Raw genomic sequence first — 17,445 nt, 5'->3', positions numbered from 1 at the left:
CTTTTGACAGGGCTGTGGTGTGCAGGGACATCAAAGTAGGTAGTGTTACAGCGCTCCCACAATATGAGGGAGTTATAAGGGCATCCTCAGTCTCATATTTCCACCCTGCTCTACTTTGCATTTACATAAAAGCACTCAAACCACATTTCCAACAAAGAGAACAAAGCTGTGACAGACTCTCCTCTGTTGGAAATGATTCTGACTCTGGTTTTGAAGCTGCAGAGGCAATAAAATAATCATGCAAACTTGGCCCATCAGCATTTCAAAACATAAAGTGTAATCATACACTGCATCATCAACGCCCCCTCCCCGAAAAGTATGATTATACCCAAGTAATTTCCCACTATAGCTCCACTGTCCATATCCTACTCACAGCAATTATTACAGCAGGTACAGTTGGAGGGTCGCTACACCTACCATAAGTGTCGGATCGGCGTCGGTGCGTGCAAGACTGCCAGCAGAGCGCCGCCATTGTCGAGAAACCAAATGTTGTGCTCTTCATCAAAAATCTGCATTGATACACAGTGAAAACAGACACATTTGCTCCACTTATGACAACACACTTTCAATATGAATACATCATCCAATATAGTTAAACATGTGCAGCGTGTAGACCCAGATGGCTCTCACCTGTCTCCAGCTATTTCCTGCATCAGATGTTATAAACATCCCAAGGTTGGTGGAGGACAGCTCTGTTCCGATATTCCCTAAGTACAAAAACATGAATAATTTCAGTGCCTGTGTATTTACATAGAACAGACTCACAACAAACCCATGTGCACAAACACCTGATAGAATGGGAAGAGTTATTTTGTGAATCTGTCCTCATTCTCCAGCGGAGGACACTCCTGCCACCTGATCATCTCAGTGAAAATTGAAAATGTATCGTTTGGGAGTTGAGGTTTCAGTGTTGATGACAGAAAGAGGGATTGTGTTATTAGTGTGTTGTGTTTTGCTACGACACATTTACCTGAGCAACTAAAGGTGCATCTGATGTTCTAATATTATCAGTTTGATCTACTAGTGCAGTGTTCGGTCTAAACATACTTCTTTGCTGTTTGCTTGGTCTGTGGTGATGCTGCTTGAAGCTTTTTCTCTGTAAAAATGACCTGGGCTAATTGCGCCACGGAAAATAAAAATCGACTGCAGGATTCAGTTCACAGAAACCTGAAGCTGCACCACCGCTGCTGCACAAAGAGCCGTTCACCTGTTCATTCAAAGTGCTAGACTCGGTACGCAGAAAACCAAACTGGAGAATCCGTTGTCATTGTTCTGAATGAGTCATTGTCGTGATCAACAGATGCCGCTGTCATAGAGCCATGGTCATTTCTCGCTTTTTAAAGTTTAGTCATATTGATCGTATCACGTGTACAAATCACACCAAATTCAACACTAATGACCTTGGGTCCCATACAGTACGTGGACAAAGTGTGAAGCCAATAAGATGAATGGTTATCGAGATATGTCAGCCACATACAGACAGACGTTAAATACCTTCATGTGACCCTACCTGTAGCTATAATGATTCCAGGTACAGACTTTTTGCTGGTGATGGGTCCAGACGTGTAGGGATTCTCCAACATCTCCAGATGAAGATGCAGCGAGCAAAATGGCTGTCAACAAAAAGACGGATCAGCACAGGATGAAACGAGTCACACAGATCTTAACGGGAGCAATTATAATTGGCTCTGCCATCAAACCATTCTTCCCATTGAGACAAAACTGTGAGCATTTTCAGTCCATTTATAAAACAAAGATTCTTGCTTCCCCTCATTTGCGCCGGCAAAAAAAGAAAGACAGAAAGAAAGAAAGAAACAAGGCTGAGAGGACGCAGAGGGCATTTGAATTGGTTCGTTCTACAGCAAACAAGGCATGTAATTAAAATTCCCCAAGATGCACTGATAAAACTGGCAAAATTGATTCAAATCATTTCACTCATCTCTCAGTCTAAAGCACACTGAAAAACATCAATAAGGCTTTTCAAACAGCTGAGGCTGCTGGGCGGGGGGTCGTCGGTAAGCAGAAGAGAGCAGAATGGTCAACTATATGTTGAAGATTGTAATCTGCTATTAACCAAACAATATACGATACACGTGGCAGCATAATGAAATTCAGTTTAACCTGAAATTCATTAGTCCAAAGTGACTACAGGTAGTAAATGGAATCACAGAGGTTAATGGAAAGTCTGGACCCCTGAAACTAAACATGATGACACTCGCTGCCTTATACTGATAATGAGAATATTCCCTCCGAGCATCTCCCCTGCCAGTTAGGAGGCTATGAAGCCAATCTGCACCTGGGCTTTGTGCTAAAGTGTCCCTGAATAAAATAAAAAAGAGCATTCAAAGCACGGCTGATGAGTTTGAAACATTTGACGAACGACATATGTCACGAGCTTCATTTCGCATGAATAAGAGCGTTGGCTCTCTGCAGCCCAGAGGCTGGAGCTCACCAGAATGCAGTGGAGGTTATTTCCAGCCACATCGCTGGCAGGAGCTGGCAGAAGGGCCCACGTCTGTCCCTTGTTGTAGGTGATAAAAGTCTTGATGTGATTATCCACCAGTTTGTTGGTGAGATACATCCCATTTATCCCCTCAACCTGTGGAGGAAAACACAATCAGGATGATCAGTTCACAAATGAGTGCTGTTTATTTTATTAGTAACACATCGTATAGTTTCTTTTAAGGGACAATAACCCATTACAGGTGCATGTCCTGTTTAAGGAGCAGGTCCATTACTTTTTATTTTTTACTTTTCAAAAACATTTCAAAATTTTCTTTTCTTCCAAACTTATAGTTGAGATCTATGAATTTGTGCAAATCACAAGACTACTTCCTTTTTCCTTTTATTTTTTTATGGTGAGAGCTAGACAGACGTGTGCAGTTGTTGTTTGGCCTTGGCACAGTTAGGAGCTAGTTTATTTCTGTAACTGTACGTTTGAATAACGTTTCTGTGACATTACAGACATATCAGACAGTAATAATGTTTTCCCCTCTGTCTGTCTGTTTGTTTGTCAGCAGGATTACTCAAAAAACAACTGGAGAGATTCCTTCAAAACTTGTCTGAAGGATGGGACATGGGCCAAGAAAGAACAATTTCAAAATTTTGGGGCATTTTTTCTTTTTTACTTCCATGGATTTCCCAGTGAATATTTCATATTTAGGGGACTGACATCTGTGAGTGTGTGAGATTTGGTGCAGTTTGACTGAATATAAGCTGTTAACTGAGGTATGCATCTACTGAGAGTCATTCTTGTTTGGAGATCAAATTATTCCTTGATTATTATATTATCATATAACAGATAATTAACGTACATCTATTTGATACAGCTTGAGTACAGCTTTCATAATATTTGCATTGCATACAGAGGCTGAAACAATAAAATAATTGTTATAGTTATTACATTATTATCAATTCATTTACACGATGTAGCTGCTTGATGTAATAATTAAATAGACTCAAGGGTATTGGACACTGAATGGAGGCAGCTAATGAAAAAAGACCCACTACGCACCTTATAAAAGTCGACCAGCAGGTTACCGGCGGGTCCTCGACTGGTTCTCAGATTCTCTAACGAAAGGGTGAAGTAGACCCCAGGGGAGTCGGAGATATACAGGCTGTAGGTGTTGTTTTGATTCCACTCCTGGACTGCAGCGAAAACCTGCTTCTCATCTGTGCTGATGATATGCATGTCCTGGAGGGTGAGGGGGAGAGACAGAGGGACAGACAGGTGGAGAGAGAGGACGCGTGAGGATGACAGGCGAACACCAGCAAACAGAAGAAGAGACTTAGAAGACCATGCACGGTTGAGCTTTTTAATTCAGTGTGACATTTATTTGCATAGAAAACCATTGTGTGCTGTGAATTCTACAGAATACAAATACAATCATCACGTTTCTGTATAATTATTTGACAGTTATTTGGTGTCTTACCTTTGGAAGACAATACTTAGGTAGTTTCATCCGCTTGAAGGATTCCCTCATGTAGGAGACAAAGTAGCTGGCTCGTCCTGACCTGGTTACCTTTACAATGAAGATGCTGTGTTAAATTTTTTTACAGATCATATATTTACATTTTAATGTCACTTCACCCAACACCTTGTTTTTCTCTATTTTCAGAACAGTGATTTGACTCATGCCATGAGTATGATTTCTTATTCCTACATGGAGAGGACTATGAAAATAAAGGAAAAAGGAGGGGGGGGTATTTACATGATTTGCAGGACTCACACATGCCGTGTGGTGTCAACTAAAATTCTGCTCGTTCACTTGAACAGGGTACATCATAGTTCTGCTGCATTGCTTTGCTCACACTGCGTACGACAGAGGTGGAGCAGGGTTCAACTTTTCATGCGGCATCAGAGGCACCAGCCAATCATATAATGTTTAAACAAACGCAGGTGCTGGCAAATTGATTCAACTTATTACAAAAGAGAAGGAAGAGGCAGCTGGTGAACCTGGTGTCCATCTAGTTGGGGATTTCATTTCCTCTATACTTCTCTGTAGCATTGCTCGAATGGCACGTCAGCATGCTGTATTGTGTTATATTGTGCTGCAAGCACTTAGTAATTTAATAAGTCTAGTATTTTTCAAAATCAGGGGTCATAAGGGGCCACAATTTACACAGAGGGGTCAATTATATGTCCAACACCAGTCCACAATTCATTTAAGTTATTCCTTGGCTACCGTTAGCTCTACAGCATCATTGAATATTTTGAAAACATTTCCTTGTACTTAAAAAAAACAACATAGTAAATAAAACATCTTGACCACTTATTTATTCTTAGTAGTTGTTGTTGGTATTGCTATAAGTAACTCGTAAATAAAAAGTGACAGGACAGGGGCACTACAGTGCCGCCTGGCCCCGCCCCTGGATTCTGCCCCAGCCTCGAGCATGAGCCTGTGATTGTTGTCCTGGGGATGATGGTGTGAGCACAGAGCGTCGTGCATGACCACCATCGAGCGTTAACGCTAAACGTGCGTGTCCTGTGATAGAGAACGTGAAAGAATGAGTGACTAAATGTGACTCTGCAGTGAACTGAGGACACAAAGCTTCAACATTTCCTGAAGAAAGTGTGTTAATTCACAACGCATGACTGACTCGATAGAAATGTAACGTTTTCAGCAGAGTAAAATTGCAAAGACAACTGAAATAATTATCATGATCTCAATTAGACTAAAGCTGAGAGACGCTGAAGATTGTTTTGCCTTTATCCACAGTGCGGCTTGAAGATCTTAATGCACTACCACTTTTCCATCAACTTACACTACTTGATTGCTTATTTTCTAATCAAGTAGAAGGATGGCGTTTGTCCCCCAACACACTACATTAGTGCTCTAATGGAATAATCTATCGAAAATCAATGAGCTGCATTTTCCCAGGCCACATTTTTGAGGATGTTGCACTTGGCTGTTCTTTCTCTCCCAAGAGACTTTGGAGGTGTTGAAGACTGCTTATTTCGTTGTAGCCCGATCGATAACCTCATTACTCTTTGTCAAGTTAAATCCAACTGCCCCGAGCAATGAAAGTCACAAGAAAGTCATCTGTGCCACCACAGCTCCGCACATGGACTCTCCCTCCCTCTGTCCTGTTATTTTCACCAGCATCCTCCTCATGTCTGCCTCCACAGTCAATCTCATCTCAGCTAAATGCAATTTGGACATTTTATTGAATCACCATTTCTGAATCATGCTTTGACGTGTGTATATATACACACTGTATATATCTTTTTTTTTCATACATTTCATTCTTACTATGCAGCCATTTCAATCAAGTCTGTGGATTAAGTGTGTGGTGAGTGAAACTGGGTCACTGCTAAAGTTTTGCTGCTGCAACATCATATCGAAAGATTAAATCGCTGGATAAATAAATTAAAATCGAACAGCAAACATTTTAGCAGCTTTTATTCACACTGAACGAGTGCAGAATGATTCACTACAAACACAGAACCGTCTACTACCATTTGATTCTTATTTTCCTGATTTGTTATATCTTTTCCAAGAACTTTCTTTTTCCAAATCCAACAGGACTGACGAAGAAAGAGAAAAGTATTTGGCCGAGGATGGAAATCAATGACAGTTGAGGGCATTTGAAAATTGAATTTCTGATAATGACCCTGACGGCCGCTGTCTAATTGAGAGTCAAAGTCAGAGTGAATGGTAATAAGGACACAAACCCGACTATTCACAGTTCCTCTGCCGTGTGCACGCTCGCAGTAAGCAAACACATTTTTCAGGCATGGAGCTATGTTTGTGCGGAAACTCATGCACCGAGTGTGACATGAACGAAGCGGAACATAATCAAAACACACATTGGGCCCGGTGGGGAACAGGTGTGTTGGGGGAAACCCATTATGAGGGTTTTGATGAAAAAGCATGAATTGGATGTACGAGAGACCAAAATAAAAACAGCACAAATCCAACTCCCCTTCTTCTGAGGAAAATCCAAGTTCAGAGAGACAGAAAAAGATGGAGGCAACTGGTTTACTTAAATTCAGAAAAGAAATCCATCACTGAGCAGACCTGTGTGAAAACATATTCATCCTGCACAACCAGCGAGTTGGTGTCTACGTCTCCAGGAAAGGGGTACTGTCTGTTGCCTTCTGTGCATCGCTGGGCTCTGCACTTCACGTACTGAGCGCCTGCGAAGAAAACAACAAAATGAAATCAATCAGGAGTAAATTAGAACCATTTGCTTTCAGACAGCAGTTTGTAAGCACTGGAGCTGCTATGCAATAAGTTTATGATAAATACATTTCTGGTCCACTGCTCTGAAACAACTCTGAGATAGAGGAAGTGTATGAAAAATATAAAGAAAATCTTGGTCCACAACGATTAACTTTTAATCAAAATGTGCTAAGATTCAAGACTTGTTGGGCCAATAGTGTACAATACTATTTGTGTATGTGGAAAGTTATGTAACTGTATTTCAATCCATTTGTGCATAATCTTGTAAATGTGTAAAAAAAAATTTAATGTGTAATGTGATTTTTAAGTGTATTGAGATTTGTACACGTTTAATCAAATCTGCAAAGCGAGCATATATCTGTGCATAAGTAAATCTTTAAATACAAAACATAGATATATTTAAAACTGCCCCATCTTCTTTTTTTTGCTTCACTTCTACAATATCTGCAAATGTGTGTCTGTATCCACCGGTAACCACAGTTTTTCTTTAACCCTAAGTTGAGGTATGGCAGCAAACATTGTGGATACGGACAAATTCAGACATGCATTTGCAGATCTGCCATGTGTTAAACACATGCAGTCACATTTAGATTTGTCTACACATTCACAGATCTAAGCACACATGTCTAGATGTGTCTACAAATCTCAACACAATAAAATACAAAACAGCAAACTTCATGACACATTCACAGATTTTTTGAAGGCTCACACATCTGATTATGCACACGTAGACTCTGAATACACATTTGCAGATTCCAGAACACATTCGCAAACATCAGCACGTATTTGCAGATTCTTTTACACAAATCTGATCAAACACACGGATTAAGATACACAACTCTCGACACACGCGCACACACAATTAATATTACTACAATATTGGCCCTGGACAGACTGATACAGAAGCTTTTGCTTGACTCAAATATTCAAGCAAAAGACTAAAATATTCAGGATCTTATTGTGTGAGACAAAAAGAGTTTGAACACTAATTCAGATTCATATCTTCTCACAACAGAAGGAAGATGAGCATCTTTTCCAATTCACGGAAACACTGTAATTGGTATGACAGAATATACCATGCTGCTTAGAGGAAGAAAGTTGAGGTTTCTGTATGAGACACAGGGGATAGATTAAGACAAAGAAACATCAATCAGCCCGCAAAAACTCTCCGTTTTTGTCGAGAGACACCTATTCTGCTTTACTGGACTGCAGGGACCAATCTGAAGCGCAGAACAAGTCTCATCTTCCCCGTGACCTCGCTCTAAATGAGAGGCAAGGGGTCCTGAGGGTCTTGCTACTGTGGCGGACTGCAGCTCTGCACTCACGGCCTTTTGCGATGCGCGTCTCGATGTGGATCACGTCTGATTCTTTGTCCAGCCCCATTACCGCCCTTGAAAGAGCGAGAGGAGGAGAAGATAGAGAGGAGCAAAGAGAGATTGGTGGGGAAGAAAAGGAGAATGAGAACGAGAAGAAAAGCATGGGAGACGGACATACCTATACTGTTAAATGGAAACAAGATGTCTTTTTAGTCCTGTAAATAAGTCAGTGGAGAAGCTGCAGCACAGGCAGCAAACAATCTCAATTCACCAAAGCGTCAACAACAAGAGAAGGGGTGGGGGTAACAAAACATCAGTTATTACCATAAATATCCACCATAGCAAATATGTGTTATTAAAACGTAGGTTGCTGCAACACCAGTTTGAAAAATAACTATTTGACATAATGTGCGTGAAGATACGGTTCTCAGGAGCACAAATAATGCATTGTTTCGGGCGCCGCTACACCCGCTGAGCACTTCTCCTCTATCAAATGTCTCACTATTCATGCATGTGGAGAGGATGTCCTCCAACCGATGTCCTTTCTTCCACAACTAAAAACACTCTTGGGTTTGACACATACCATGACAAAGAGGGATAAACAGGCTCACATCAATATTCACTGGCTTGTGCGCGAGCAGTCAAGATTATTAAATGACAGCGACAACAAAAAACAGCATGTCATGGTTGTGCTATGGAAATACAAGCACAATATTCCTTCAGGTCTACGTGACGTGGATATAATCAGTTGTGTGCTTGACTGCCATGGGGGGGGGGTTAGATCTGTTTTTGACATGAGGTCACTGGATGCTCCCGACAGCAGAGGGTCACGTACACTATCATTATGCAAATTACAATCAATCACTGCTAAAAGACAGCTCAAAAATAGGATCTACATAATCATACCAGTAGAATCGGCCCGGCATCACGTCATCGTGAACCAGCTGCCATTTCCTCCCAAAGTCCATTGAACTGTACAGCTGCAAGAGAAAATTAGCCCGATCTTAGTCACACTAAGAAGTTCCAGGAGGAGAAATTCTGTTAATGAGCCCCATGCACAGCTATCATCACACCCACAGCAGTGAAAATTGAATTTTAAGATGCTTGTTCAGCATCATGTATGATCTTATCACCGCTCTAAGGTTTATCGTGGATTCACTCAGAAGCCGCACCTTGCTGTCGTGACTGTACGCCAGTATCCAGTTCTCCTGTGATGGGTGGAAGAGCAGGCTCAAGATGTTGAAGTTAATGGGATACTTCTCATAGCTCGCCCCTTCATCTGAACTGATGAGAACGGCGCTCTCTACCTCTGGATCGCTAAGCATCATTATCTAGAGTACAGAGGGGCCACACAGGGGATACAGCAGTAGAAGAGGGAGAGATGGAGATACAGTCATTTGATAATAATTTGATGTCAGGAATAAGAGAGAGACATGAAGTGATGGAAAAAAGCTGACCTTCTGTTTGTTGGTCGGGCAGACGTACAGGTAACTCAGGACTGTCCTTGAACCCACTTTGTGGTTGAGCTTGGTGTAGGTGCTTCCGTAATCGGTGGATCTGGTTGCAGACAAAATGTTCCATGTTTGATGAAAAAAGTCGATTAGAGACCTGCTTCAAACACTTATTGCAGCAGCGGTTTGAGATGTTTTAGCCCATTAACTGCAAATCAGTTATTCTTTACGTGACTGCACCTCCGGAGCATATACCATATGTGCTCAGATTGATTTTCTCCCATTCAGACAGCGTTTGTGCTTTAAAGGGGGAAATCAACCTGCAGAAACTAGCTTCATGCTAATGTATTTTTGTTGGTCTTTCTCGAGTAAACACATTTATTTTGCAATGCTGCAAGAAATATGCTATACATCTTCATGCATTACATTAGCAATGTACACACACTGATACACTCGCAAGTCAGCACCAGAAAAACTAGTCTATTCTACAAATTATTTATTTTTCGTCAGTGTGCAATGCTGGCAAACATTTTGTTCTAAGATGTTACACAGCATCCCACCACTAGATGGAGCTGCAGGCTCCCTCTGATCACCTGCACCTGGACAGACGACATCTTGTAAAACCAGCGATGTTGAGGTCTTTTGATTTAGAAAATGAGAATAAGGTTGTACGAAGGCTTTGGCAGATTAAGATGCCATATAACCTCTTGCTCAGAGCAATGCACAGGCACACGGCTGCTGGTGCTAATGCTGCTAACATAGATATCGTTTACCCACAAATGCTGTGCTGACAATTAAATTGTTGGCTATTTTCTTTCTTTTAGTATAGTCGGCTAGTCTAAATTTAAATTTCAGTTTCAATGACACGTGTCATTAGGAACATCGCAAAGTAGTACACAATATTTTAAGTGGATTAACTGCAAAATAACACAAATTACACTCACAATTATTATTTTTCAAGCTACTATTGCGGCATCAATATACATCTAAATCTACTTCTAATTTCAAAAACCTTATATGAAGAATATTGATTAGACTATGGAAGTGAAGAAGATCCAGACACTAAAGCAAACTCATATTGTAAACTCTGTGTAGGCCTTTATCGAGACAAAAAGGGACATTTCAATTCTTTATTTTAATTAGAGGAGTTATGGTTTTTCAAAAAGTTGTTAGAATTGTCACTAGCTACTTTTTTGGGAAGAAAAAATTGTCTAAAGTTTCCAAATCTAGTGAGAAAGACGCTTCTCTGCTAGATTAAGGATGCACACGTACATGCACACAAGTGACGAGACACACATCGAGTGGAGAAGACAGGACTGCAAATGTAAACAAAATACAGAGCGAGACCAAGGTGAAATTCTGGAAGGTGCAGGGAAGGATGTCGGCTGCTGAAGGTGAAGCAGCAGTTAAAGCAAAATTGTCTATCAAATGGGGAGGGGCTACATTTTACCACTGATCATTAATTGGTGACAGTGACCCAGCAACGAGCCAGACAGAGTGAAGCAGAACATCTGCAGTAATGTAAACAATCCAGGTTTCACACTATTCCCAAAATTGACCTTGCAGATGTTTTATGAGGAGCAAAAAGCATTCAACAGTTTAGTAAGTCCTCAAGGATGCACATGATGCATTTTGGTGAACAAGAATTTCAAACAAACTCCACAGGGTACATATAACATATTGCAACATTTTAGATATTGTCATTGTGTGGTGATGTATAAGAGCACAGGGGCAGAAGAAAATTCTTCTTCCTGCAGCCTCTCACTTCTCTAATGCTCTTTTACAACCAACAAGAAAATATGGATATCAAGAGGAGCATCAAGCAAGTGACATTGTGCATTAAAATGGTTGACATATTCATTATAAACCACAATACCATTCAGCAATAACTATGCTTTGACAAACACAGTATGCAAACTAATATTTGCTGCTTTACATATGTCAAGCACCTTCATGCTACACTGACATGTAATGAAACCCTGCGAGTTGAGAAATAAGTTTTTGTATTTCAGGTATGCTTTGGAAAATAGTCAGCGTTAAAGTAAGTCACAGGAATTTGTAATTAAAGGGTTGAAACATCCAACATGGCCATAGTCCTTGAATATATATCGACACTGGGAGAAACATTCTTACATTAACGGTATGTGCAGCATTATTGTCCTTTTTCTGCAACTAGATGTTCTAGATTGAAGAATGAATTTAAAGATATCCTTTCCAGAGCTGTGGTGAAATCCCCTTTACATTTCAAATTAATGCTTTGTTTTCTATATTTCCAACTGATTTAAACATCTAATTTCATCCTCTTGTTGTTCTTTTGAGCTGGTAAAGTGCAACAGTTTTATTTTTATTTTTCAAAAACACTGAAAACAATTAAGTGACATTTTTTTTAAAAAAGGAAATGAATGATAAAATACTAATTAAACAACATGTAGTTCAATACAATAATTCAGATTTGTTATATAAAACACTGGTTCATCACAGAAATGTGTGTCAAGTTCATGCATCTCCCATGACAAGGGTAGATGTGTTTGTCGCCCAAGTCTTCATATTTTTTCTCGCCGCAAAAAGCCAATCCACACTCTCGGTTCTACCTGAGTGCCTCCAAATGTAATTTCGCTGCATAATTGGATAGATATCCCCGAGTCTGCTATCGTTGTCTATGCATTAATCTGAATTGTTCCATTGTTGACATTGACTTACCCCTAAACACATTTGTATTTGTGCTTAAGTACTGCTTTCACTTGGCGTAGCTGTCTGTGGTTGTGGGCGTCGGCACAATGCCTCTTAAACGAGGTTATTTCGTCGTGAAGTTTCTTCGGCAGGAAAAGGCGACCATCTCAAAACACAGAGGGACTTGATGCAGCCTTCGATGGCTTCTGCTACAGTCATCCCATTGATCTGCACATTGCCGCCAACAACTGCCCGGAGCTGTTGCCATAAATCATTTATTGCGCCATCGCAGAAATCATTGACTCCCGTTTCTTTTCATAACATTCAAATTTCTGCATTTCTAATACCCACACTGAGAGACTCGGCGCACCCCCTGAGGTGCACTCTAATTCACTCATGGTGCCAATGTTCAGCAGCCACCTTGATGATGGAAGACCTCCTGTACACAATATGGGATTTCAAAACATGTCAAGTCGGGTGTAAATCTTGGTGGCGCCTCTGGTGAAACAGATATTAATTTGAGAGTCTGTGCTTGGCGGACTTATGGTCTCCGTTTTAGGTGTATTTCAGAATGAAATGAGTTCTCTGAGAAAAGAGGCACTGGATTAGGCTCGATGGTAAAATCCTTAATGAATTCCATTCTTATTTATGACCTGACAGGGCACTCTAACTCACCTCTCAATACCTACTGAATGGAATTACTACAGCTATACAGTAGCGATTGCATGCCAATTGCCTCTGAAACAAAAGGTTACGGTTGACAATCAATCAAAAACTCCATCAGGAAGTTTCTAGGTCAGATGAAACGGAGCCGTAGATCCAATCAGAGGATCCCACAAGTAGGTCTTCTAGTTTTATCTGTCAAAGAGTCTTTCAGGAAGTTTCACTGATGATGGTGGACAGAAAATAGGTTGGGTCTCTTCATAAAGGTTGCTGCACTGTCATTTATGGGCCTGCGAGGAGGATACTTCATTCTGCACTGCTTCAGTTTGCTTTATTAAAACAGACTTCGTATTGGCTTCCAGTTCTGACTTGATTGTTCATATCCCAGCAAGGAGAAACATAATAAATCATACTTAGAGTATACTGCAACCTCTATGAATATATTATTCTTATTGTTTTTTGGGAGATGCGCTTTTGCATTTTTATAAAATCTTTCTTGCGCTGATGCCATTTAGACAGAAAAGGAAAAATAGCAACGATTAAAAAACAAACTCACCTCCAGAGTGAGCTCTCAGTAACAGCCCCCAGGTTGAAGTCATGCAGCTTAGTCAAGATCAGGATCACCTACAACATAACAGCAACAGACACATTTAATCATATGCCGTGGTCTGCACTAAAAAGCTTTTGCACAAGTGCCTCTCCTCGCATACATTACCTGTCTACACCTAATGACGTGGAATGAATACAACATGTCCGCTACACCCTTATACTAATAAATATCAGCCTTGTACAGTACGTTGTCACGATGACAAGAGATCCTCGTGTTGTCAGGAGATGTCAGTCTGCTGGTGGCAGGATCTGAAAAAAATCCATCTGGGCTGTCAAGAGTTGTGTCTGTATTTCATGTGGAATGATACCTACATGACAGCAAAATCCGAACATAATTGTTCAGTGAACAATGAAAAGAAATTCAGTCAGCAGCTGCACCACACCACCCTCTCTCACCTCATTCCCTTACTTTTTTAAAAACACTTTTCTGCTTTTACCTCCAGAATATCATGAAGTAGTTTAAAGCTGCAAAAGCACCAACAAATGTTGATTTTAAAAGGCTGATGGTGAAGGATGTGTTATTTTACTCACTATTAGACGTCCACTTCCAGCTCCAGTTGGGCTAAATGCTTTTGCATGTTATCTTAGGATGGTTGGACAATGTGTTTCTGGGGAAACAAAAATGTGGCCCATAAAAGCCTGCCAAGGCACAGAGGGCAGAGTGAAATGGTGTGCAAACGCATTATTGTCACTCCAATGGCATTATAAATGACTTCCCATGGGGACGCTCATAACTCTGCATAAAAAAGGAAGGGGGGGTAGGGTAGAGAGTTTGGGGCAGGGCATGGAAGGAGCGAGGAGGAATGGTAGACAATAACAATCAAGGAGCAGAAACATGGCATAATATGAGAATTTTTTTAAAAGCCTGAAAGATAGGTCAGAAGCTCAATTACAGTGAGTTTAAGCACATTAACCTCATGGGACCCGCGGAACGAGTCATTAAATCGAGAAAAGCCACACAAGACTTGGAGGAACAAAGACATGCCTCTAAGTCTGCTTTGAAAATGTTAAAAACCCAATTGACCCACAATTTAGCCATCAAACGGCCACTGTGCACGGCTGGGACTATCTGCGTTACAGGTTAATTAACCAATCACACAGAGAGATAAGCATTTGCATAACGAAATGCACCATGTCTGCGAGGTCCAACACTGGAGTCTGAATCAATTTGGAGTGCAGACTTAGTTAAATGGCTGTGATGTTGGGCCTAATTGCCTGCTCTGAAAAATAGATACAAGAGAAAGACTCTGCCAAACTGTTGATGGTTCGTCTCCTCACTTCTCTTTCACAAACAACAATGACTCTGTGTCATGAGACATTATAAATACTATGAGGTAAATTGAATGTGGAATTGATTTTATCAGCGTCAAACCAGAGGCACTTCGTTCCTAAGCAAAGGGACTCAAATCGCACGGCAAATTAACAGAGTAAACAACAAATAGATGATCGCAGTTTTATGAGTTTCAATCACTTGCGCCATTTCGCACACAAATTCAATTTAATCAGACGCTCACAAATTTAGACAAGGATGTAAAATAACCTTTAAAAATAGCCCCAAACGGCAAAAAAAGCCTCCTTGCCCTTGGGAGCTTTGTCTTTACGGTTGTCAATGTGTTTGTGTGGTTGGCTCATTAACAAAAGCTGACCCAGTGAAACGGGTCAGTGACGATCTCCCCAAGGGACCAACAGACAATTTAGGCAGATGACTGTTTGGATGATTTGTCCCTAAGTGGATACATCAAGAGTACATCACTGTAGCCACGTCTTCACCATTATTGATAGGCTGTGCATCTGTGGCTCACGTCAATAGGGAGCAACACTGAGGCCAGTAGGGAGATGAGCGACACCATGAACACTCGACAAATTAAGCGGCATCAAAAACCCAACATTTTCTCAGTTTGTGGTGAAGTCTTTCATTTATGTAAATACTAATAACACACACAAAATGGCTTCCAGAATTATTTTGAGCCTCCTAGGTAAAAACAATCCTCCATGCATATCATCACTCACTTGCATACATGAAATTAAGGACCCTGGAAGGCCAAATGCAGTGCATTTATTCATGTTTATGTTTTATTGATGTGAGCAAAGAGAGCTTTGCCCCAGGAAAGTCAACCAATCATTTTCCAGATTGGCTCTCACCCTCAGAGGAGTTGGGTTTAGTCATCCTTTTATCCCAACACTTTATTCTTGTCGCTTTTTTTCCCTCCTTTGGTTCCTTTTCCTTTCTCTTCCTTTTTTCGTTTTTCTCGATTTTACTTCCCTCTCTCTTTGTTGCTCCTATTTTTTTGTGGATGTGATGATTTCACAAGGAAAGTCGAGCCGATAAAAAAAAACAATAACAACATCACAATCAGGTGTTTGACCATAGAAAGAGATGGACCCGCTCAGAAGGCTGAATAAGCAGTCGCCATGGCAACGCAGCTGTTACGGACATAATGTCATTGTGATTTACTGCATCCGCTCATACCATAGCAATGCACATGCACCACAAGCATTCAAGCATGCGGCATATGCATGTACTGCAACATCCACAGACAAAGACCAAATTAAATCTTCACAAATGTCCTTTTACACTGCGTCTTTATTTCTTTATCTATCTTTTATGTGAAATACTGAAAGTGCTTCAGTGGGCCGTGACATGAGAGCCATCTCAACACCACGTTGGCAAATAGAAGATTTTCTACCCATTTAGCAATTTAGGTGTGAATCATCACAGCGTCTGTACTGTAATATGGATATTAATAAACCCAGATAGACTGCTGCTGCATATTCTGCACAGTTTTACTGGGCTCTGTAACGCCACACTTCAAATGGGAACCTGTTGCATATTCAGCCCCCGCGGTAAAACATCATTAAGGCAGCACCTGTCAAATATTATCTCTGTCTAATTGGGTAGACTAAAAGGGACCCTAACTCTGCACATCACACCTCTGGATTGTTGTTTCTTCTCTGCTCAGGAGTCACACATCATGTGAAGCAGGAACAATCCTTAGAAATATGAGAAATGCAGCCACTTTCATGTGGATCCGCCTCTGTTTTTTAACCTCACCGGAGGGGACAACTGAAGGATCTAAATTAATTTCCAAGGGACCCACAAAGTTAAAAACAGTGAGTGATGTAAAGGCTCTTTGTAATAACTGTGCTAATGGATCATGCTCAGAAAAAGCATTGACATGCATCTCTATTTTATTTACCTTTAGCATCCTCCCTGCTAAAATGACACACATTTACATCCTCATGAATACACATAAGCTTCAGTACAGTGCAGCGCGAGGGTAAAGACATCCATACACAGGAACGTCTCCTGGGAGCAACCGCTGTCAGTTTTCCCCCTCTGAGACTATAACCACAAAATCAAAATGTCGGATGGCTGGCTGAAATGTGTCAACACTAATTAAATCATTCCTTCAATATTTGGAATTCAGTTCATAATAAGCTGGCTTTTACTCAAATATGCCTTTTCTTTTCTGTCAGCTGTCTGGAGGTCAATTTCCAGACCTTATCAGATTTGATAAAAAGAGTCAAAGTGGGTTTTGAATCCATCAAGTGACGGAATCTAAATCAATCCTTGAGTGCAGCTGTTCTTCTTTTTACTTTGTGCAGGTGCACTTGTGAATATTTGTATAATTTTTTTGCTATTTTAATAATTGAGAGTCATGTCGTGAAGATTTGCTGCACAACAAAATCATTATAGCATAAATATATCATTATTATATCTCTGGTTCAGGAGTGATTTGGCCACAACAGCAACTGCACACTGAACATACAATATTCAAGCTCCCCTGGTTTTTACAGACCAATGAATCAGCTCATCGATTAGTTGTCTGAACTGCAAATGTACTGTTTTGGTTCATTCTCACAGCTGTAACTGTGCAGTTTATGGTAGCAACAGATTGCACAAGACAGTTAGTGACCACTTGGTGAAGAGAGTGGAGCATTTAGCAGCTAAAGAGTCAAATATTTCCCTCAAGAACTGCTAGAGACCAAAAACATGAGCTAAAAAAGGGTGACATCACACATTTATGATCACATGAACACAAACAGGAC

General features: G+C 40.6%; 1 protein-coding gene across 1 annotated transcript in view; it reads right to left on the bottom strand.

Annotated features, from left to right (window-relative positions):
• sorcs3b (sortilin related VPS10 domain containing receptor 3b) overlaps window positions 1-17,445 on the bottom strand; it is a 40,929-nt gene that overhangs the window by 12,917 nt on the left and 10,567 nt on the right. The window contains exons 2-13 of the mRNA XM_020089295.2: window positions 13,343-13,410; window positions 9,460-9,559; window positions 9,175-9,333; window positions 8,909-8,982; window positions 8,012-8,076; window positions 6,522-6,640; window positions 3,933-4,022; window positions 3,515-3,694; window positions 2,453-2,599; window positions 1,511-1,613; window positions 631-707; window positions 418-509 (exon numbers count right to left, since the gene is read on the bottom strand). Coding sequence (XP_019944854.1) covers window positions 418-509; window positions 631-707; window positions 1,511-1,613; window positions 2,453-2,599; window positions 3,515-3,694; window positions 3,933-4,022; window positions 6,522-6,640; window positions 8,012-8,076; window positions 8,909-8,982; window positions 9,175-9,333; window positions 9,460-9,559; window positions 13,343-13,410 — 1,274 coding nt within the window. The remainder of the gene's footprint in view (window positions 1-417; window positions 510-630; window positions 708-1,510; window positions 1,614-2,452; window positions 2,600-3,514; window positions 3,695-3,932; window positions 4,023-6,521; window positions 6,641-8,011; window positions 8,077-8,908; window positions 8,983-9,174; window positions 9,334-9,459; window positions 9,560-13,342; window positions 13,411-17,445) is intronic.

The sequence above is a fragment of the Paralichthys olivaceus genome, chromosome 14, assembly GCF_024713975.1.
Source record: "Paralichthys olivaceus isolate ysfri-2021 chromosome 14, ASM2471397v2, whole genome shotgun sequence".
Lineage (NCBI taxonomy): Eukaryota > Metazoa > Chordata > Actinopteri > Pleuronectiformes > Paralichthyidae > Paralichthys > Paralichthys olivaceus.
This window is presented reverse-complemented; position numbering and strand designations above follow the sequence as displayed.